General features: G+C 51.6%; 1 protein-coding gene across 6 annotated transcripts; it reads left to right on the forward strand.

Moving 5' to 3' along the window:
• Positions 1-3,360: 3,360 nt before the first annotated feature.
• MMP25 (matrix metallopeptidase 25) lies at positions 3,361-17,750 on the forward strand. Of its 6 annotated transcripts, XM_084762906.1 has the most exons (11): positions 3,361-3,635; positions 3,787-4,036; positions 4,462-4,594; positions 6,937-7,072; positions 7,176-7,465; positions 13,782-13,958; positions 14,064-14,148; positions 15,312-15,394; positions 15,860-16,012; positions 16,106-16,363; positions 16,600-17,750. In XM_084762906.1, exons 2-11 carry the CDS (start codon positions 3,932-3,934, stop codon positions 16,869-16,871), a joined length of 1,692 nt encoding a protein of 563 aa, XP_084619032.1. In that variant the 5' UTR covers positions 3,361-3,635; positions 3,787-3,931; the 3' UTR covers positions 16,872-17,750. The 6 variants fall into 6 exon arrangements, with proteins under 6 accessions (XP_084619032.1, XP_084619031.1, XP_084619033.1 ...); XM_084762905.1 differs by having other exon boundaries at positions 3,361-4,036; XM_084762907.1 differs by having other exon boundaries at positions 3,361-4,021.
• Positions 17,751-21,529: the final 3,779 nt, after the last annotated feature.

Raw genomic sequence — 21,529 nt, forward strand, 5'->3', positions numbered from 1 at the left:
TAATCCCAGCACTCGGGGAGGCAGAGACAGGCGGATCTCTGTGAGTTCGAGGCCAGCCTGGGGTACAAAGTGAGTACAGGACAGCCAAAGCTATATAGAGAAACCTTGTCTCTAAAACTCAAAAACCCAAACACATACCCCCGCCCCCGGAAAAAGAAAAAAAAAAAGATTTAGTTTCAGGCTGGTGGCTCAGATCACAACCAAAAATAAAGTGTTTATTTGCTAATGGCTTTAAAACTTTGTGCCTTCCTCCCATCTGAGCAGGCTGAGACATTAATGTATTCCTCCACTCTGGAGACAAACTTAAACCTGGAAAGCCCCAGCCAGTTTCAAAGGATTCCTACCACAGCCTCTCTACCTAGGCACAAAAAAAAAAAAAAAAAAAAAAAAAAAAAAAAAAAAAAAAAATTCCATTCCTTGCCTGGCATGGTGGTACACGCCTTTAATCCCAGCACTCATGAGGCAGAAGCAGGTGGATCGCTGTGAGTTCGAGGCCAGCCTGGTCTACAAAGTGAGTCCAGGACAGCCAAGGCTACACAGAGAAACCTTGTCTCAAAAAAAACAAAACCAACCAACCAACCAACCAAGAAAGCCATTCCTTGATGAGTGTAGTGGTTCACATTGGCAATCTTTACACTACAGAGGCTGAGGCAGGAAAATCGCCATTAAGCTCAAGGTCTATCCCAGAGTAGGTTACAGAGTGAAATTTAGTCGGTTTTGTTTTCCAAGACAGGGTTTTTTTCCTGGGTAGCCCTGGCTGTCCTGGAACTTACTTTGTGGACCTGTTTGGCTTCAAAACTCACTTGGCATGGGCCGGCTGTAGTTACCCGCCAGCCAGCCTCTCCACACCACGAGTCTTGGGTGAATAGAAGACACCCGGAGGTCTCTGCCTGCCATCTGTCCTACCTGCAGCGGGAGCCGCTACAGTGTGCCAGTCTGTGGTGGACAGACGGAAGGGAAAGAGAGCTGGAAAGGTTCGTGCATCATGAAGAAAGGTGGAACCGGAGACTCGAGGGTGGAGAGGAGCAGCCTGTTGTGAGTGGCCAGCCCTGCCACCTGAGGCCATCCATGGTGAGGTCCCAGCCAGCGCTGACGCTGAGGGCCATGTCTGGCTCCGTGGCCAGGCAGCAGCACCGTCGATGTCCGTGGCTCCCATTACTACGTAAGACCATGGGGACGCCCCTGCTCTGGGCTGCCACCTGGGACCATGTTGACGTGCAAGGGCTGTGCAGAGCTGGCTCTCTGCCCCTCACTGGCTGTGGCATTCTAAAGAGCTGATCCCACTTCTGGCCAGCTACAGCACTCAGGAGAGCCGACCCTGCACCTTGCCTGGGCCGCACAGTTTAGACCTGGCTCTGGTGGTGTGGGTGCACGGAAGCCGGCCTGAGGGCTCGAGAGCGCCCCCTGGTGGTGTGAGTGCAGGAGAGCTGGCAGGTTGATTAGCTCAGCAACCGCGCAGGCCCAGATCCAGGGGTTTGGGTTGGGCCACCCCAACATTCACCCCATCTTCGAACTGCTGGAGTGTATGAAAGGGCCGGTCCTGCAGATCCAAAGCTGTAGGACCTCCATGACACAGGGCAACAACAGGATATCCTAGAAAAGTTCACACGAGGATCCAGTATTCATAGTGTAGGAAGTCAGAGGCCTCAAACCAGACCAAAGACTCATTGCAAAGAACGTTTGCAAGTATAGATGTGTGGGCAAAAGGATGCACTGTGGGGCACACTGACCCACTACAGCTTCCACGTTGAGATGCTTTTATGTTTTCTTTATTATTTATTTGTTTATTTTTATTTTTGAAGACAGGGTTTCTCTGTGTAGCCTTGGCTGTCCTGGACTCACTTTGTAGACCAGGCTGGCCTCAAACTCACAGTGATCCATCTGCCTCTGCCTCCCGAGTACTGGGATTAAAGGAGTGTGCCACCACTGCCGGCCTGTTTTGCTTATTTTTATTCTATTTTTGTTTTTGTTTTCTTCTGGGGGAAGGATGTAAAGGGTACAGGGAAGATATGAAGGGCCAGGGAGATGAGCGGGCTTGGGGCATACAACGTGAAACTCACAAAGAACCAATAAAAAATTAAACCGGGCGTGGTGGCGCACGCCTTTAATCTCAGCACTCAGGAGGCAGAGGCAGGCGGACCGCTGTAAGTTCAAGGCCAGCCTGGTCTACAAAGCAAGTCCAGGACAGCCAAGGCTACACAGAGAAACCCTGTTTTGAAACAAAAATAGTTAGAGGCTATGCTTTGTATTCCTATGCTGACCCTCTCGTCCCCACTGCCTGAGAATGTGTTTACTCCAAGGCCTGCACTGTAACACTGGGCTTAGACTAAGAGAGATGGTTAGGGCAAGCTGGTGTCCCCACAAGGGGAATACACACCGGGGCTGCCATGCAACCAGATATGACCGGGAAGAGGTAGCCCAGAGGCCTCAGGGGAAACCCATGTGCTGGCCCCCTTGACCTTCCAGGGCTGTGAGACTGTAAAAGTCACCCAGCCTGTGATATTTGTCCACGGCTCTGCAAGGATACAGGATACCACTGTTTTTGTTTTTATATTTGCAGCTTGTTCATCCAGCCCACTGTTTATTTTTGTCCAAAACGCAGATGGACCGGCGCCGTGGCGCACGCCTGTAATCCCGGCACTCGAGGAGGCAGAAGCAGGTTGATCTTTGTGAGTTTGAGGCCAGCCTGGTTTACAAGGGAGTTCAGGACAGCCGAGGCTACACAGAGAAACCCTTTTTCTCTAGAGAAAACAACAACAACAACAACAAACAAAATAAATAAATGAAAATAAAATAAAATGCAGATTGCTCTCCTCCCGCTGCTCTGGATAACAAGCAATCAGCACCACTTTCCTTTCCTTGTGACCAGCAGCCCGCAGCCTGATTTCCTTTTTTCTCTCAGCCATTCTCCACTCGTCTGGTCATCCATTTCTGTGTTCCTTTGGTTGGAGGGAAGGCTCTGCTGGTCCGGGGCTGTACCCCTCAAGAATTACCTCTCTTCCCCTTCCCTCCCCGCGCTGCTCCCAACAAGCCTGCATTTATATAACTCTGCCTTGATTAACTCATTCCGTTTCAATCAATCACTCTGCGTGTAGGTTTTGTGTTTAAATGCCTAATTGGGGGCGGGGGTTGGCATGAGGTGGGAAGAGGACCTGAGTTTGGGGCCTGGAGGTGCCAGCGCCCTATGCTTGAAGCCGAGCCTTGCACATCTAGGTGGGCTGGGACAATGGCCTGGGACAACTACACGGCACACAGCTGGCCCGGGCTGAGATCCCGCAGTGAAAGGAAGCTTCGGAGCCCAGACTGCTTGCTGCCTGGGGTCCCCCTGCAGGGCGGCAGGATGTGTGGGGGAAGGGAGCTCCGGCCACCCCTCCCCCAGCCCACGGTCCTGAGGAAGCAGAAGCGAGGCTGCTCCAGGAGTCCCTACAGAGTGCGGATCTGGGAACAGAAACTTTCAGACGGAGGCGGTGGAGGAGAGGACACGTCAGTCGGCTTGCCCCGCCGCTAGCCCTTGAGCTCCTAGGAGTGTCCCTGGGTCCCTTTGGGGGAACAAGGGCCACCCCTGGCCCTACTCTTCATGCTGAACATTGGAAGATTCGAGTACTTCCCCTGCCGCGCCCTTAGAGCTTATCCGGGTGAGCCCCGCCCCATCCAGGCTTCCACTAGCAGGTGGGGAGGTTGGCGGCGTGCCCAGGCCGGACAGCACCTGGAGGAGACAGGCGTGGACACGGTAGTGGACTTCTTTAGCACATCTCTGTCTCCTCCTCCGCCTTCTCCACGTCCCAGTACCCACCACTCCCCACCCGACCTCGACCCTCGGCAATCGCCGCTCAGCCCGTGACCTGCCTCCCAGGACCCCGGATTACCTTCAGGGTGGCCAGAGTCAGAGTCCCTTCAAGTGCTGCCGCGGCTTGTCCAAGCTGAACGCTTCATGAAGCTGCGGGCGCTCGGTCTCCGGTTTCTGGCGCTTCTGTTGGTTCTGCTGCGGCCGGGGCGCGCTCGGAATCCCAGAGCGCAGGACGTGAGCCTGGGTGTGGTGAGCTGGGGTCCGCCGGCTCCTGGGATCACAGAGAACTTGTGAAAGTAAAGGAGAGGGCAGAGTTCTGGGTCTGAAGGAGAGAGGGGTTGCCTTCAAATGTCTTGAAGAGTAACCGAGGGTGGGTTCTTGGGGTTCTGGAGTACTGGCTCTGTCTGGAGGTTTGGTGCCTGGGACTCGGAATTCTGGAAAGGAGATAAAACGGGGAGCTGGGGGCTCTACTGTTGGATCTGTAAAGACTGACAAACCCAGAGCTGGGGGTCTGGGGGACGGCGTCGGCCGTGGCTCTGTTGTATAAGGGCGATAGATAGGGTCTACCTTTCAGGGCTCGGAGCTCTCTGGCTTTGTATTTCCTGGAGGGCGGATTAGTGAGAAGAGAAAGCCCTATCCTTTCAGCGCTACATCAGCCCTCTCCTATGGCCTAGGACTGGCTGACTCGCTATGGCTACCTGCCGCCGCCAGATCCTACCCAAGCCCAGCTGCAGAGCCTTGCGAAGCTGCGGGATGCGATCAAAGTCATGCAGAGATTTGCCGGGCTGCCCGAGACTGGCCAGATGGGTAGGTAGCCCATCCACTACGCCGCGGGGGCAATCTTGCTTCTGTGATTGGCTGGGAGTCTTTAAACCGTAGGAAGTGCCTGTATCTCAAGAAGTATGAAGATGCTCTGGTGCCGCAGGGATAGGACAGGTCTGGTCCCCATTCTCTGGAGCCGACATTCTGAGGAAGAAAGAAACAGACCAAGAACATCAATATGCAAATGATTTCAGATGGTACCATTCTGATGCTAAGAGGTAGTCTGATTGGGGTGGGCCACCGTTTTTGTTTTGTTTTGTTTTTGGAGACAGTAGCACAGGCTGACCTCGAACTCAAGATCCTCCTGCCTCTGCCTGAGTGCTGGAGTTCCAGCACGGTCTGTACCACTGCATCCAGCTGAGTAGGCCAGTCTGAAAGATATCATCACATGTGCTTATAAACTGAGGTCATAAATAGGAGGACACAGCCACAAGGAAAAAAAAAAAAGGTCCCCGTAACTGTAAAAGAACTGTGGCAGGTAACAAGTTTATCAGCCTGGAGTGAAAGGCAGGCTGAGGGGCTTAGGCAAGATCTCGGGTCAGGTGACCTGGAAAGAGGCTGGTTCTAAAGAAACCAGAGGAGGAGGCCTCAAAGGAGGACAGCAACTTCCTCTGAGTGGCAGGGCTTGCTGTTTGTTTTGTTGAGGGAGCGGGGACTCTTCTCCGTGTTGCTTAGGCTGGTCCTCCTGCTTCAGCTCCACTGAGCAGATGGGAATTTTTTTGGTGCTCAGCTCCAAAGCTTAAGCTTCTTTTGTTGACTGGTAGGGATTGGAGGGTGGGTGGGGGGAACCTGGAGGAGACGTTTGCAGGTGGTGCTGGGGAGGAGGGAGGGACATGGCAGAAGTTGAGTTCAGGGAGTTTATTTTGGAGGTAGAGCTGAGGGCTCCCCCTGTGAAGTCAATTAAACAGAAAGGCAGGGGGAACTTCTAGATCCTTCAGTAGCTACAAGGGAAAAACCTTCCCCCTGCACTTTCCTTCCCAAACAGCCCAGAACGTAGAACCCAGTTACCCCTGGCTGTTGCTACCTGGGAGGTGTGGTTGGACCTCACTTGAAGGTGAAATGACTTCTGAAAATGGGGTGTTGCTGGAAAGGAGGTTTACAGATAGACCTAATCTGAGAAGGGATGGATAGCTACTGGGGACTAAAGACCTCGACGGGTTTTCAGACTTTGATCAGCAGCATCCCATGAAGACTGAAGCCCTGAAGGCTGGTGGTGGCACAGCCCTTTAATCCCAGCACTCAGGAGGCAGAGGCAGGCTAATCTTCAGAGTGAGTCCAGGACAGCCAGGGCTACACAGAGACACCCTGTCTCGAAAAACCTGGGTGGGGAGGAGCGGGAGGTGAGGACACTTTTAAGCTGCAAGGGCAGCCTTTTGGCATCCTGGTCTTGAAGGAGAGGGGAGATGCCTCCAATGGCAAAGTGCTTGCGTTGCTTGAGGGCTGGGGTTTAATCTCTAGAGTGCAGTGGGAAAGGGGGGCCTGGTGGAGTGCGCCTGTAACCCCAGCTCTGGGGTGACAGCAGTGCAGATCCCTGGGGCTCACTGGCCAGGCTCACCTAGATGGGGAGCTCTGGACCACGTGAGAGATCCTGTCTCAAAACCCAAGGATGGTAATACTGGAGGAATGACACCTGGGGTTGATGTCTGCTCTCCACACTCACAGGTACATATATGTACCCCTGTACACATACATGTACCATCCATTTCACCTTTGGAGTGCCCTTCTCCAGCGTCCACCCTCTGGGGTGACGGAAGTGGGACAAGAGACCCAGCTTAAGCCTCTAAGTGCCTCTTACAGTGACCAGTGCACTCATGAGTGTGTTTATCTGCCTTACCAATTTCTTTCCTTCTCAAAGTTTTTTTTTCCCCCTCCTTAATTTCATGTACTTGGATGTTTGGCCTGTTTTATGTCTAGGCATCACAGAGAACAGAAGAGGGTATCAGATCCCCTGAAACTGGAGTTTACAGACCACTGTGAGCCATGATATGCATGCGGAACTCGGGTCTTTTTTTCTCTCTCCCCCTCCCCCTTGGTTTTTCGAGACAAGGCTTCTCTGTGTGTAGCCCTGGCTGTCCTGGACTCACGTTGTAGACCAGGCTGTCCCGGAATTCACAGGGATCCACCTGCCTCTGCCTCCCGAGTGCTGGGATTAAAGGCATGCGCCACCACGCCCAGCAAACTCCGGTCTTTTATAGAAGAGCAACCAGTGGTCTTAACTGTTGAACCGACTTCTCGCCACCATTAGAATTTGGGTCCGCTTCTTAGTTGGTGCCACCGTGACAGACTGTCTTACTGCTCACCGTGCCTTGCCAATCTGTCTCCCACAGACCCAGCAACGATAGCCGCCATGCACAAGCCCCGCTGCTCCCTGCCTGATATCCTGGGGCCTGCCGGGCTGGTCCGGCGCCGACGTCGCTATGCTCTGAGTGGCAGCGTATGGAAGAAGCGAACCCTGACGTGGAGGTAGGCCTTGGTCTGCCCCTCTCCTTGGCCTGCTGACTAGGTCCTAAACTTGCTTGGCCGGCCATTTCCTCTACGGTCACTGCATTCTCTGCTCTCTCCTCAGTATCCAGTCCTTCTCTCAGAGCTCCCAGCTGAGCCAGCCGATCGTGCGGACCCTCATGAGCTATGCCCTGAATGTCTGGGCTGTTGAGTCAGATCTTAGATTCCAGGAGGTGAATTCTGAGCACCAGGACCCCGACATCCTCATCCACTTTGCCCGGTCCTACCACCAGGACAGTTACCCCTTTGATGGGCCTGGTGGCACCCTGGCTCATGCCTTCTTCCCCGGGGAGCACCCCATCTCTGGAGACACTCACTTTGATGATGAGGAGACTTGGACTTTTAGGTCAAAAGGTAAAACTTTCCATCTTCAGAGGGGGGGGGTCCCCTCTTCAGATCTGCCTTTGCTGAAGAGCCAGGTTTAAATTAATGGATTGACAAAAGCTGTGTCAGTCAGGGATCCCCAGAGGAGTCGGACAGAATGCAGTACAGTGGCGTACTGCTTGCCTAGCATGGATGGCTTCAATCCCATATCTGTATGTATGCCCCCGCGCGCGTGCACACACACACACACACACACACGCATGCACGCACGCACACAAGCATGCCCAGCATGGTAACACACAACTTTAATCCCAACACTCAGGAGACAGAGTCAGATGGCTCTCTGAGTTTGAGGTTAGCCTGGTCTACTAGTGAGCCCAGCCAGGGCTATATAGTGACAGCCTGTATCCCAAACAAACAAACAAAACCTGGGGGGAAAAGGTTTATTAATTTTATGTGTATGGATGTTTTGTCTGCAAGTATGTCCGTGTGCCATGTGTATTGTCTGGTTCCCTAGGAAGCCATAGAGAGTGTGGAACTGGCATCACATATGGGTGTGATCTACCATGTGGGTGCTGGGAGTTGAACCTGGGTCCTGTGAATGATCAGCCAGTACTCCTAACCACTAAACCAGCTCTCCAGTTCCCAGCCTCCTCCACCCACAAAATCTTTTAAAAAGAGATTTGTTTTATTGTAGCCCAGGCTGGCCTCGAGATCGCTAGTCTAAGCTGTCTTAAAGGCGATTTACTTTAAGGAAGTGGCTCGTGAGATTATGGGAGGTAGCATGGCCAAAATGTGTAAAGGCAGAAGGAAAGCATCTGCCAGATTCCGCTAGCCTTGTGACGGAAGTCCCTCCCTGCTAGAACCCTCAGGGTCTGCTCTTCAGGCCTTTTGGGAGGTGGTCGCCTGCACTGGGCCTGTTTGCTTTACTGAGAGTAGATGGTAGGCAAGTCCCTAGAATACCTACCTTCACAGCAACATCTGGGGCACAACCAAATCAACTCAAGATTACCACTATGGAGGCCTTTCAGGTGCCAGCCTCAGAGCTGATGTGGAAACCACCACCGCATCTCTGTCCATCAGTTCAGGCAGAAGAGCAGCTGGCACTTACTGTGCACACGGTTACACAATCACCAGATGTCACAGCAGAGGAAGTTCTCAGCTTGAGCTTCCCCGAAAAGGTGACTTTTTCTGTGTAAATATTTATAAGTGCCTGATGTGGTGGCACCTGAGGGTGACAACATATGCCTGCAAGCTCAGTGTTTAAAAAGCCGAGGCAGGATTGTGAGGTTGACACTAGCTGAAGGCATATAGCAAGCCATCAACTCAAGACAAACATACTATTTATTTATTTTGTTTTTGTTTGTTTGTTTGTTTTTTTGAGACAGGGTTTCCCTGTGCAGCCCTGGCTGTCCTGGACTCACTTTGTAGACCAGGCTGGCCCCCAACTCACAGAGATCCACCTGCCTCTGCCTCCCAAGTGATGGGATCACAGGCATGCTCCACCACACCTGGCTCTGATAGAAATTCTCCCTCCCTCCCTCTCTCTCTCTCTCTCTCTCTCTCTCTCTCTCTCTCTCTCTTAAAGATTTATTGATTATTATGTATACAGTGCTCTGCCTGCATGTATATCTGCAGTCCAGAAGAAGGCATCAGATCGCATTAGAGATGGTTGTGAGCCACCCTGCGGTTGCTGGGAATTGAACTCAGGACCTCTGGAGGGGCTGTCAGTGCCCTTAACCTCTGAGCCATCTCTCCAGCCTCTGATGATAGAAATTCTTTTTTTGTTTTGTTTTGTTTTGTTTTTCGAGACAGGGTTTCTCTGTGTAGTCTTGGCTGTCCTAGACTCGCTTTGTAGTCCAGGCTGGCCTCCAACTCACAGCGATCCGCCTGCCTCTGCCTCCCGAGTGCTGGGATTAAAGGCATGCGCCACCACGCCCGGCTCCGATGATAGAAATTCTTAAGCAAGTGATTTCTCAGTGGAAAGGGAAGCAGGATGGGGAACAGAGCTGAACAAGGATCTGGGGTCAGCCCTTTGCTGTTCTGTTTGTCATGCTAGGGCAGGAGGTGTGGGGAGGGGCTGTAGCTGGGTCGGGTGCCCAGGCTCTGAGGCACAGGCAGCCAGTCACACACTGTGACAACAAGGCAGTAAGTAGCCTGCAGCACTGTGAGGCTAGAGGCGAGGACCAGGGCCTTGTGCAAGCGTGGCAAAGGCTCCACCGCTGAGCCTCAGCTCCAGTGCAAGCAGGGTCAATTTCAAAGCTAAATCAACTTGGTCCCTCCAGCTACAGTAAGGGCAGATGACATTGCACTATTTCCTCAGCTGGGAAGTGAGGCAAGAAGAGTGAGTCCCTGCTGGCTGAGCGGTCTGTGCTCTTCCTGCTTGTGAGCACCTGATATGGGGCCTTCGACTCCATCCATTGGCAGCTGCTCTCAGCCCTGAGCCTGGGGAGAGGGCTGGGTGAGGTTGCCCGGAACAAAGCATAGAATTTGAAAGACAAGAACAGAGCAGTGGAGAGCCTCAAAACTAAGAGGTGGTTGGGGAGGAGGAATTAAGAGAGAGAGATGGGGAACTGGCCGTGGTGGTCCACGCCTGCAGTCTCAGCGTTTGAGGGAAAGGCAGAGTGGGTCGATACAAGTGACCAGCCAGTGAACAGTCACAGTAGAGAGTTCTAGGCCAGCAAGCAAGAGACACTGCCTTTCCTAGCACTTGGAAGGCAGAGGCAGGTGGGTTGCTGTGAGTTTGAGGCCAGTCTGGGTCTACAAAGTGAGTCCAGGACAATCAGAGCTACACGGAGAAACCCTGGCATGGAAACAAACAAACAAAAACAAAGAGAGAGAGAGAGAGAGAGCATCTTGGGGGGGAACCCTAAAACAATGAAGGTGGGGAGAAGACAGGCTGAAGGTGATGAGTAAGAATCAGAGGAAGGGGCTGGAGAGATGGCTCAGCCGGTAAAGGCTCACAAGCAAAACTATAAGAACCAGAGGAAGCAGTTAGATACAGCCACAGGCAAACAAATCCAATATGTCACAGGGCCAGGATTTGGTTACGTGGGCACAAGTGACCTTTTCGTGCCTGTATGCTCCCAGGGTGTGAGAAGATTCCCAAACTAGAGTTAGGCGTGAGAAGGCTAGAGGAAGTGAAAGCTGATCACGGAGAGCCAAGAAGCGAGGTCAGGAACTAGTGTGGCTGGGAAACTAGGAACCAGGTCCAAATTGCGTCTCGGGATGAGTGTTTTAATATCTGTTCTACCAGTAAGTTAATAGAAAGAAGGATGGATGCCTATGTGTGGAGAGAAAGAGTGTGGGAGCTGGGTGTGGTGGCGCACACAGGAAGCAGAGGCAGGCGGATCGCTGTGAGTTCAAGGCCAGCCTGGTCTACAAAGTGAGTCCAGGACAGCCAAGGCTACACAGAGAAACCCTGTCTCAAAAAAAAACAAAAAACAAAAAAAAACATAAAACAGAAAGAGTGTGGGGTACATACCTGTAATCCCAGCACTTGGCAGACAGAGCTGGGAATATCTCTGTGAGCTAAGGATCACCTTAAATTCCTGATCACTCTCCACGCTATTATCTCCCCCACAGGCATGCCCCGTCACGCCTACTTTGTCCTGTGCTGGGGATCAAACCCAGGGCTCTACACACACTAGGCAAGCACTCTACCAACTGAGCTACAGCCCCTGCCCTGCCTGTCTTGATGAAATAGGAAGTGCTCTTGCCAGCATATGTCACATGGAAGGCGGAGACTGAGTCTGGGTGCCATCTTTGAGGGGCTGTGGACCTAGAGTAGAGGTTGACAGGATCAAAGGAGCCACCTGCTAGGCCAGAGACAAGAAAGACAGGTGATGACAGGGACCCTGAACAATGGCTGTCGGGGCTGTTGGGGTTAATGTAGGAGATTAGGCAACGTTCCCTGTGGGCATAGTGTGAGGAAAGGTGCAGGAAAGGTGCCCCAAGAGAGGTGACATAAGGAAGGTGAGAGAATACAGAGGATGCCCCAGTTGAGACACCGGACTTCCTCTGTTTTCTCAGTAAAGCAATCCAGAGCCATAAGCTGCCTGCAGCCATCATAGAAGTTCTGGTTTAGGTCCAAAAATGGCGTTCGTCTAAGGACATGAGCTGCCAAGGGCTGGGGCACAGCCAGGGCACTCGGCTTCCAGCCCAGCTCTGCCTCCAATTTTGATGACTCTGTTTTCCCTCTGTAAAATGACAGAAGGTCGAGGTCTGAGAGAACATGAGGCCTAGCATTTGCTGTTCTTACAGTCTGCCTAGTACGCTGAGTGTAGCGGCAGGGACCAGCAGAGGCAGGAGCACTGCATCAAGGTCAGCCTGTTCTGAAAAGTGAATTAACATTTAGCCACGGCTACATAGTAAGACTCAGGCTGTTGTTGTTTGTTTTGTTTTTTGAGACAGGGTTTCTCTGTGTTAGCCTTGGCTGTCCTGGACTCACTTTGTAGACCAGACTGGCCCCTAGTTCACAGCAATCCGCCTGCCTCTGCCTCCCAAGTGCTGGGATTGAAGGCGTGCGCCACCACACCTGACATAGGCTTATTGTTAAAAAAGAAAAAAAGGCGGGAGTAGGGGGGAAGTTTCCCCTGTCATTTCACTTGTTGACTCAGTAGCTGAGGGCCAGTTGCTCTTCGGTTCACCAGCCATTTCCAATAATCTCATGTTCACTGTCATTAATACTGGTTAGAAACTGTGAGGTGGAGAACATGCAGGAATCTGGGCCTTGTTGAGGGATTGCCTTGACTGTGGTAAGTGTCTTAGTCTCTTCCGGGCAGGCCTTACCCGATGGATCGATGAAGCCAAGCCTGAAGAGGCTCTGCCCTGACCTGGGTGGGGTCCCCAGGGAAGAAGCACGGCAGTAGGAAGAGGTTGGGAATGAGGCAGGGCGCCAGAGCAGTGCTCTGTGGTCTGAGAGTGCCTGTTGTGGGGAGCTCTGTCTTCTCAGGAAGGTAGCGGAGGGCTGCAAATCAGAGGAGCAAGGCCCTGGGGAGAGGAGAAGTGAGGTCTGAGGAAAGACTTGGAAACACGGATCTAAGAATGGGATGGGATGAAAGAGACCCTGGAGTAAAGATGGTAGGCAAGGTGGGGGCTGGGGGCTCTCTCTCCCTCTCTCTCCCCCCATTCCCTTTCTCTTAGACACAGTCTTTCTATGTAGTCTTGGCTAGACTGGCTTTTGTTTTGTTTTGTTTTGTTTTTGAGACAGGGTTTCTCTGTGTAGCCTTAGCTGTCCTGGACTCACTTTGTAGACCAGGCTGGCCTTGAACTCACAGCGATCCGCCTGCCTCTGCCTCCTGAGTGCTGGGATTAAAGTGTGCCTGCCGCCTTGCCCAGTTTAATTCTACCTAGACTTTAATTCCCAGTGTAGACTAGGCTAGCCTCAAACTCAGAGATCTGCTTACCTCTGCCTCCTGAGTGCTGAGATTAAAGGTGTGGGTGCCTACAGCCAGCAGAGTGGCTTGTTGTTTGGTAGTTGTATGTGTGTGTGTGTGTGTGTGTGTGTGTGTGTGTGTGTGTGTTTCTTTTTTGAGACAGATATCTCTGTGTAGCTCTGGCTGTCCTGGAACTTGCTCTGTAGACCAGGCTATCCTTCAACTCAGAGATTTGCCTGCCTCTGCCTCCCAAGTGCTGAGAGTAAAGGAGGGTGCCACCATTGCCTGGCTAGAATGGGGGTTTCTAACCATAGGCTGAAATTGGAGGGGATGGTCCAAGTACCAGGCTCCCCAGTTCCTGCCCCCTAAATTTTCCCATCCTGGTGAAGGGCTACAAAAGTATAAGGGGACCCTTCTAATGTCCTTTTGTGTTTCTTTCACCCCAAATCCCAGTGTCACTACTGCCAAAAAGCTACTCAAAATATTTGGTGATCCCAGCACTTGAGAGGCAGAGGCAGATGGATCACTGTGAGTTCGAGGCCAGCTTGGTCTACAAAGTGAGTCCAGGACAGCCAGGGCTACACAGAGAAACCCTGTCTCGAAAAACAAAACAAGAGCCAGGCGCGGTGGTGCACACCTTCAATCCCAGCACTTGGGAGGCAGAGGCAGGCGGATCGCTGTGAGTTCGAGGCCAGCCTGGTCTACAAAGCGAGTCCAGGACAGCCAAGGCTACACAGAGAGACCCTGTCTAAAACAAACAAACAAACAAACAAACAGACAAACAAAAAATTGGTGAATGGTTGAAGGACCACGGGAATAATGATGCCACTCAGGAAGGGGTCAGGGCATGGGAGGTGGAGTTCCCACCCCAGGGTTTCCTGGGTCTTCTAGCCAGCAAGCCCCAATCCCTGTGTTCCTCTCTCGATGTGGGGTGGCGTCAGCTTCAGCCCCCTGTCCTCTTTCCTCAGACGGTGAAGGAATCGACCTCTTTGCAGTAGCAGTTCATGAGTTTGGCCACGCCCTGGGCCTCGGCCACTCTTCTGCCCCCAACTCCATTATGCGGCCTTTCTACCAGGGCCCAGTGGGTGACCCTGACAAGTACCGCTTGTCCCAGGATGACCGTGACGGGCTGCAGCAGCTCTATGGTATGGGAAGGGGGTGCCCTGAAACCAGTCCCCAGGCGGACCTTCTTTGTGGTCTATACAGCAGGTGCAGGGAAGCCATGTCTGTCTGTCTGACTCTCCCCACAGGGAAGGCGTCCCATACTCCAGGTGACAAGCCCACGAGGAAACCCCTGCCTCCGTCTCTCCAACCTCCAGTGTTGCCCCCTGACAGGTGAGTCCCCTGTCAGCTGTGTGACCAGATCCTGGCTCGGGGTCCTTCATTAAAAGGGGCCGGAAGTAGTGGAGAGACGCTTCAGAGTTTAAGAGCACTTGCTTCCCTGTCAGAGGACCCAAGTTGAATTTCCAGCACCCTCTTCAAGCAGCTCACAACCACATGTAACTCCAGCTTTGAAAGATCTGACTCTGGGGCTTGAGAGATGGCTCAGAGGTTAAGATCACTGACTGCTGCTCTTCCAAAGGTCCTGAGTTCAATTACCAGCACCTACATGGTGGCTCACAACTATGATGAGATCTGGTGCCCTCTTCTGGTGTGTAGGTGTACATGCAAGCAGAGCACTCATACATAAAAATAAATATTAAAAAAAAAAAAAAGAGGCCGGGCGTGGTGGCGCACGCCTTTAATCCTAGCACTCGAGAGGCAGAGGTGGGTGGATTGCTGTGAGTTCGAGGCCAGCCTGGTCTACAAAGTGAGTCCAGGACAGCCAAGGCTAACACAGAGAGAGACTCTGTCTCGAAAAACCAAAAAAAAAAAAAAAAAAAAAAAAAAGAGAAAGATCTGACCCCTTGTGACCTTAGATGCCCACAGGCTTGTTGGATACACAAACATAATGAAGAAAAAAAAAAAGTCAGGGCTAGGGAGATGCTCCCTTTAGTGAAGTGTCCGCTGTGCAAGCCTGTGGACTTAGGTGACAGCCAGAGGTATCAGTCTGTAATCCCATAATGTAGGGAGGCAGAGGCAGGCAGAACCCTAAAGCTCATTGGCAGGGCCAGCCTAGCTGAATCAGCAAGCGAGCTGGTGGAAGGCAGGTGTGGTGGCGCACACCTTTAATCCCAGCACTCAGGAGGCAGAGGCGGGCGGATCTCTGTGAGTTCTAGACTTGCCTGGTCTCCTTAACAAGTTCCAGGACAGCCAGCGCTGCACAGAGAGATCCTGTCTCAAAGAACAAGCCCAAGAAACACAAGGCGGAGAGCAGTCGAGGAAGACAGGCATTGTCGCCCTTTGGCTCAACACACATGTACACATGCACACATGCACACCAGCACTCGCACCAGCATACAAAAGACAGGCATGGGGAGCAATCTTCCGTGCCCCACTGTAGTCAAGAGCAAGGAACAGGGGAGCCCTACCCCCTGCCCACTTCTATTCTTCCTCAGGCCCTCCACACCTGTGCCTGATCGCTGTGAGGGCAATTTTGATGCTATTGCCAACATCCGAGGGGAAATCTTCTTCTTCAAAGGTAAGTCCCTTTGAACGGCCCGTGGAGCTGCATAAATGGCTTCTTACACACCTAGGCTGCAAAGTTCCCTGGGAGGTGGGATCACTGGGGGCAGAGGTGTTATCCTGGGCAAGCCATGCAATGGGTGCTCATCGTAAATCTGATTATATGATATATAGAATGATCTTTCCCCTACCCAGCCCCTCACTGGGTTGGATAGAGAGACATCAGGGAAGGGACAAGATCTCTTGCCATGTCACATTCCCATCCCTTTCTTTTTTTTTCTTTTTTTTAAGATTTACTTATTTATTATTATGTATACGGTGCTCTGCTTGCATGTACTCCTGCAAGCCAGAAGAGGGCGCCATATCACATTACAGATGGTTATGAGCCACTATGTGGTTGCTGGGAATAAAACTCAGGACCTTTGGAAGAGCAGGTGGTGCTCTTAACCACTGAGCCCCCCATCCCTTTCTTCTTCTACAGGCCCATGGTTCTGGCGCCTCCAACCCTCAGGACAGCTGGTGTCACCCCGTCCTGCTCGGCTGCACCGCTTTTGGGAGGGGTTGCCAACCTACGTGAAGGTCATCCAGGCTGCCTATGCTCGACCCCGAGATGGCCGCATCATCCTCTTCAGTGGTGGGTAGGGGTCATGGGTTCTACTAGATGGGGCAGGGCTAGGTAGCTCTCCCAACCCCGCCTCCCCGGTTACCAACACGCCTCCTTCCAAAGGCCAGCAGTTCTGGGTGTTCCGAGACCGACAGCTGGAGGGCACCGCGCGGCCACTGGTAGAGTTTGGGCTGCCCCAGGGAGAAGAAGTGGATGCTGTGTTTTCGTGGCCTCTCAATGGCAAGACGTACCTGATCCGAGGCCAGCAGTATTGGCGGTATGACGAGGTGGCCGCTAGCCTAGACCCTGGCTACCCTCGCGTCCTGAGTCTCTGGGAGGGTGCGCCTCCCGCCCCGGATGATGTCACCATCAGCAATACAGGTGTGGGGCGCTCTGGAAGTCCTAATCTGCAAGCTGTGGTCCCTGGATGAGGGAAAGGAGTGGCGGGGGGAGGGGAGAGGGGGTGTGGAGGGTGGCGGGGGGGGGGGAGGGTAGGGGAGTGGTGGCGGGGGAGGGGGGAGGGGGGACGACGACACCCAGAGTTGGAATGAAAAAAAGGAGCAGAGGCTTTGAGGCAGGCCTGGACCAAGGCTCTGAGGTGTCTCCTCCCCTTACAGGTGACACCTACTTTTTCAAAGGCACTCATTTCTGGCGCTTTGCGAAGGGCAGTGTCAAATCTGAGCCGGATTCCCCCCAGCCCATGGGACCCAAGTGGCTGGATTGTCCTGCCCTCAACTCTGACCCTCAGGTCCCCAATCCCCCCAAAACGACACCCCAAACCGGGAACTGTAATTGTCACTGTGAGCTCAATCAAGCCTCAGAGCGGCGGTTGTCCACTCTCCTGTTGCCTGTCCTGCCCCTGCTGGCTGGAGCCGGCTTTTCTTGCTGAAACCTGGTCTTTTCCTAGCGGATCAGCTCCCTACACAGAAGGGAGCAGGAGTCTCCCTCAGCTGGACGTAATGTAGGGTCGTGAGACTCGCTGTCTGTTCCCACAGCGGGACTCAAGGCTCACAGAGATTCCCAGCAGAAGCCTCGCAGACACCGCGGGGATCCCGGAGCCTGCTTGCAGTTAGGGCCCGGGAGCTGCGGCCACAGTCGGGATGGCCGCCAGGAGGCGGTGTGCACTCTTCCTCACCATCGGTAAGAAGGACACGCAGCTGTCAGCCACTGGAACTAGGAATCGTCCAGAACTGCGGCTTGGGCACACAGCGCTTGCCCCTCAAACGAAGGGGACACCGCACCCCGGGTTGTGTGCTGCCTTCGACTGAGCTGACTGGTTTTCTAGGAATGCCCACTCCTCTGATTCTCCACAACTGGTCATACTGGTGACAGTGGGACGGTGACTGTACCTTGACTAAATGGTTGGACATTGAACCCCAGTACCTCCAGAAGCCGCTGAATATGTCCCGGAGCCTTCTTACCGTGTTCCACTCCTTCTGCGTCTCTTTACAGTCATTGCCAGAGGGTAGGGACATAGAACACGCAGGCGTGCTGCAAATCCTGGCGGACATCAGCGTTGACGTGCATGGGATCTCATGGCAGAGCAGCCTCATGCCAGAACACAACTTGGCGGTTCACCATGAATTCAGGATTGCCCGAGTTCAAATGGAAGGGATCCTGTGATGCCTCTTAGAACAGCTTGGCTCTCGTCTGTACAGTGCAGCTGGGAAAGCATGAACAGGACCCTCTCAGCGATGTTACCGCTGCTGCTGCTGCGTCCTCTTCTTCTTTCCTTTCCCTCTTCTAACACTTTAATTGTAATTCTGTGTCTGGGGGGGGGGCAGGGGTGTTATATGCCTGTGAGTACAGGAGTCTGAGGCTGTGGGTATGCCTGGGGGGTTGGGGGGGTGGTTATATGCTTCTGAATGCAGGAGCCTGAGGTGGCCAAAGGTGCTGGGTCCTCTTGGAGCTGCAGTGGTCCTGAGTCCTGGGTCATGGATATAGGGCTGAGATCCTCTATAAGAGCAGCTTTAGCCCGGCAGTGATGGCGCACGCCTTTAATCCCAGCACTAGGGAGGCAGAGGCAGGTGGATCGCTGTGAGTTCGAGGCCAGCCTGGTCTATCAAGCGAGTCCAGGACAGCCAAGGCTACACAGAGAAACCCTGTCTTGGGAAAAAAAAAAGTCTAATTGTTCTTCTTAGATTTTACTCTAAACAGCAGATAATGATATTAGTGCTGGTCCCCTTTTATCTCCTAGCATTCTTTAAAAAAAAAGAAAAAAAGAAAAACCGGACTGTCTATGAATTCTCAAAGTCTGAACCCGGTGCTATGCTTCCTCCAGAAAAGCTGCATACATACCCTACCCCAACAGCACCACTTGGTGGATTAAAAGCACTGGTTATTAATTCTGAGTCCCTAGTGTGTCAGTGTCACAGTAAGGAAAGAAATCGAAGCACGTCGCCTTGGCTTTATTTAACCATGAGTGAGGCCGGGTTTGAGTTCTCTACTTTAGGCTCCCTGTGTCTTCCATCCTCTGTCTGCCTGTTGTGTGAGTCCGAATCCGCCCCTGTCTGAAGACTGTCTCTGTATATCTCTCTATCTCTAGTTTATTATTTTTTTTAGATTTTATTTTAATCACAACATTTCTTCCCTTTCCAAATACTCCCATATAACCCTCCCTACTCTCCTTCAATTCTTGGCTTTTTGTTTGTTTGTTTTTGTTTTGTTTTGTTTTGTTTTGTTTTGTTTTTGGAGTCAGGGTTTCTCTGTGTGTATCCCTGGCTGTCCTGGACTCACTTTGTAGACCAGGCTGGCTTCGAACTCAGTGGTTCCACCTGCCTCTGCCTCCCAAGTGATGTGATTAAAGGCGTGTACCACCACCCCCAGCTTGGCATCTTTTTTAAAAAATCAACTGTTATTGCATACATATTTGAATGTGTGTGTGTGTTTACATATATATATATATATACATTTACATGTGTGTATTTGTATATGCATACATGGTCCTGAATATAATCTACTCAGTCTTTATAATATTACTTGGATGTATGTTTTCATCTCAGCAGCTGATTGGCTGCTGAGAACCAGTTGGCGTGCTCTTCCCTGGGGAGGACCCCCTCCTGTTCCCAGCTGCCTATAGTTTTTGTGTAGGGCTGAAGTCCCATGGGCTTTACGCCGTGTCACTTGGCATGCTCACTGGTGTCCTCTTTTCTCAGCTCACACTTGGGCAGCCATGTTGATGAGACTTTGTGGGTCTAGCTTCTGATATTATTACATCTTACAGCAAACTCTCTGACCCTTTGGATTTAAAAAAAAATTGATTAAGTCAATTTATTTATATAGTTGACTTAGAGCTGGGGATGGTGGCGCACACCTGTAATCCCAGCACTCAGGAGGCAGAGGCAGGTGGATCTCTGAGTTCGAGGCCAGCCTGGTCTACAAAGTGAGTCTGGGACAACCAAGACTACACAGAGAAACTCCGTCTCGAAAAACAAAAAAGCTGACTTTTAGGCATCTGCAATAGTGACTTCAACCTCCACTCCTGCTCAGTAATGGTAGAAGTAATTTGTTTCAAATCTCAGAAGGACCGTGTAAGTCAATGAGTTGCTTGTGGATTCTCTTTTGGGAATGATCCCACATCTTGGAACCTTCACCACAAGGTGTTCTCCTCAACACAATATTTGTATTAATTATTTGGGAATTCCAAACAATGTACCCCAATCACACTCACTTCCCGTTCCTCCCAAGTCCCCCTCCCACCCCCAAAGCCAAACCAAGTCCAATTTGTGTTGCCCATATAGTCACTGAGGCTTGGTCAAACTCCCAGTGGCCAACCTCTTAGATATTTGATTCCAGCCTGGTCTACAAAGTGAGTCCAGGACAGCCAAGGCTAACACAGAGAAACCCTGTCTCTAAATAAATAAATAAATAAATGTTAAAAAAAAAAAAGAGAGAGAGAAGAAGAAGAAAAAAGAAACGTGATTCCTTCCCCACCCCCACCGGAAGCCATCAACTGTGAAGAACTACACTTCAGCATTTCTGACAATTTTAAAGGACTCTTTTCACTTGATCTTCGGCAAAGGCTGAGAAGCGATTTAAAAGACTGTTTTCAGTGGCTTCCTTTGGGGGCCGAGGGTCGTCACCTAATCTTTCAATGCCTCTCATTCTCAATTATGAGACTGTAGTCATGGATATTACTGGAAAAGAAGCTTCCTTTCAGGGCTGGAGAGATGGCTCAGAGGTTAAGAGCACTCTTCTTCCATAGGTTCTGAGTTCAATTCCCAGCAACCACATGGCGGTTCACAGCCATTTGTAATGTGATCATGGACTTCCACATCCGTGACATCAACTTGATCCCTGGCAGTAGCACAGATCACAGACATCGGGTCGTGGACATCAGCAAAGCCTCCTGTGGCAGCAGTACGGAGTGCGTTAATACCTTGAGGACACTCAGTCCGGAAAATGACATCATCTCGGACATCCTGCTGCCTCTCAGAGTCCAGGTGATGGTGGGGCTGGGCAGTGTGTTTGGCGGCAGGACCTGCAAAGAGCTCCAGGCTTTTGCACACCCTACCTGTTCCCCAAGCACAGCCACCCGGTTTGCATTCTGTTTGCAGCTCCTAGGCAGCTCCCCTCTACCCAGCACAGGGAGAGCTGCTGGAGGTCCCAGCCTCCTGGCAGCCCCAGGACCAGCCGCATTCCGCAAGGATAAGCTCTTTTCCTGCTTCCCTACCTGTCGAGGCCTCTGCTTCAAGGTGTTTTTCCTTTCTTTTAGTTTTTTTTTTAAAAGGTTCATCTTTATGATACATGGATTTCATTCCAGTAGTTTTTTTTATTTTTTTTTTTAGATTTTATTTATTTATACAGTATTCTGCCATGCCAGAAGAGGGCACCAGATCTGATTATAGATGGTTGTGAACCACCATGTGGTTGGGTTGCTTGGAATTGAACTCAGGACCTTTGGAAGAACAGTCAGTGCTCTTAACCTCCGAGCCATCTCTCCAGCCCTTCTGGTTTTTTGAGACAGGGTTTCTCTGTTATCTAGACTGTCCTGGACTCACTTTGTAGACCAGACTGTCCTTGAACTCACAGTGATTGCCTGCCTCTGTCTCTGGAGTGCTGGGATTACAGGTGTGCACCACCACGTTTGACCTTTTTCAGTGACTTGGTAAGCATGCGCATCAGTTCTTTCACTTTCAGATTCTTTTCCTTTGCGCCTTTGGTCAGATGGACACACACAGCTTCTCCGGTGACTTCACTTTATAATTGGAAAGCACGATTCTAACTCGGTGAAACACCACCTTGGGTTCCACAGGCATCTTTCCGGTATATTTAAAAACCATAGCTATGGTGAGGCTTTCTGATCAACTTGGTGAACAGGATGGGTCAACTAAACAGAGTTCTGATGTGGGAACCACATCTTAAAAGGCCTCTGGCTCTTTTAATTCTTTTTAAATATTTATTTGTTTGTATTAATGTATGTGAGTGCTCTATCTGCATGTACACTTGCATACCAGATCTCATTATAGATGGTTGTGAGCCACCATGTAGTTGCTGGGAATTGAACTCAGGACCTCTGGGAGAGCAGCCACTGCCATCATCTCTCTA

This window comes from Acomys minous, assembly GCF_964271855.1.
Source record: "Acomys minous genome assembly, chromosome: 16".
NCBI lineage: Eukaryota > Metazoa > Chordata > Mammalia > Rodentia > Muridae > Acomys > Acomys minous.

Coding starts and splice junctions, on each gene's coding strand:
- MMP25 (XM_084762905.1), top strand. CDS start 3,932: ATGAAGCTGCGGGCGCTCGGTCTCCGGTTTCTGGCGCTTCTGTTGGTT. Junction 4,595..6,936: donor GCCCGAGACTGGCCAGATGG/GTAGGTAGCCCA, acceptor TGTCTCCCACAG/ACCCAGCAACGATAGCCGCC. Junction 14,149..15,311: donor CCAGTGTTGCCCCCTGACAG/GTGAGTCCCCTG, acceptor ATTCTTCCTCAG/GCCCTCCACACCTGTGCCTG.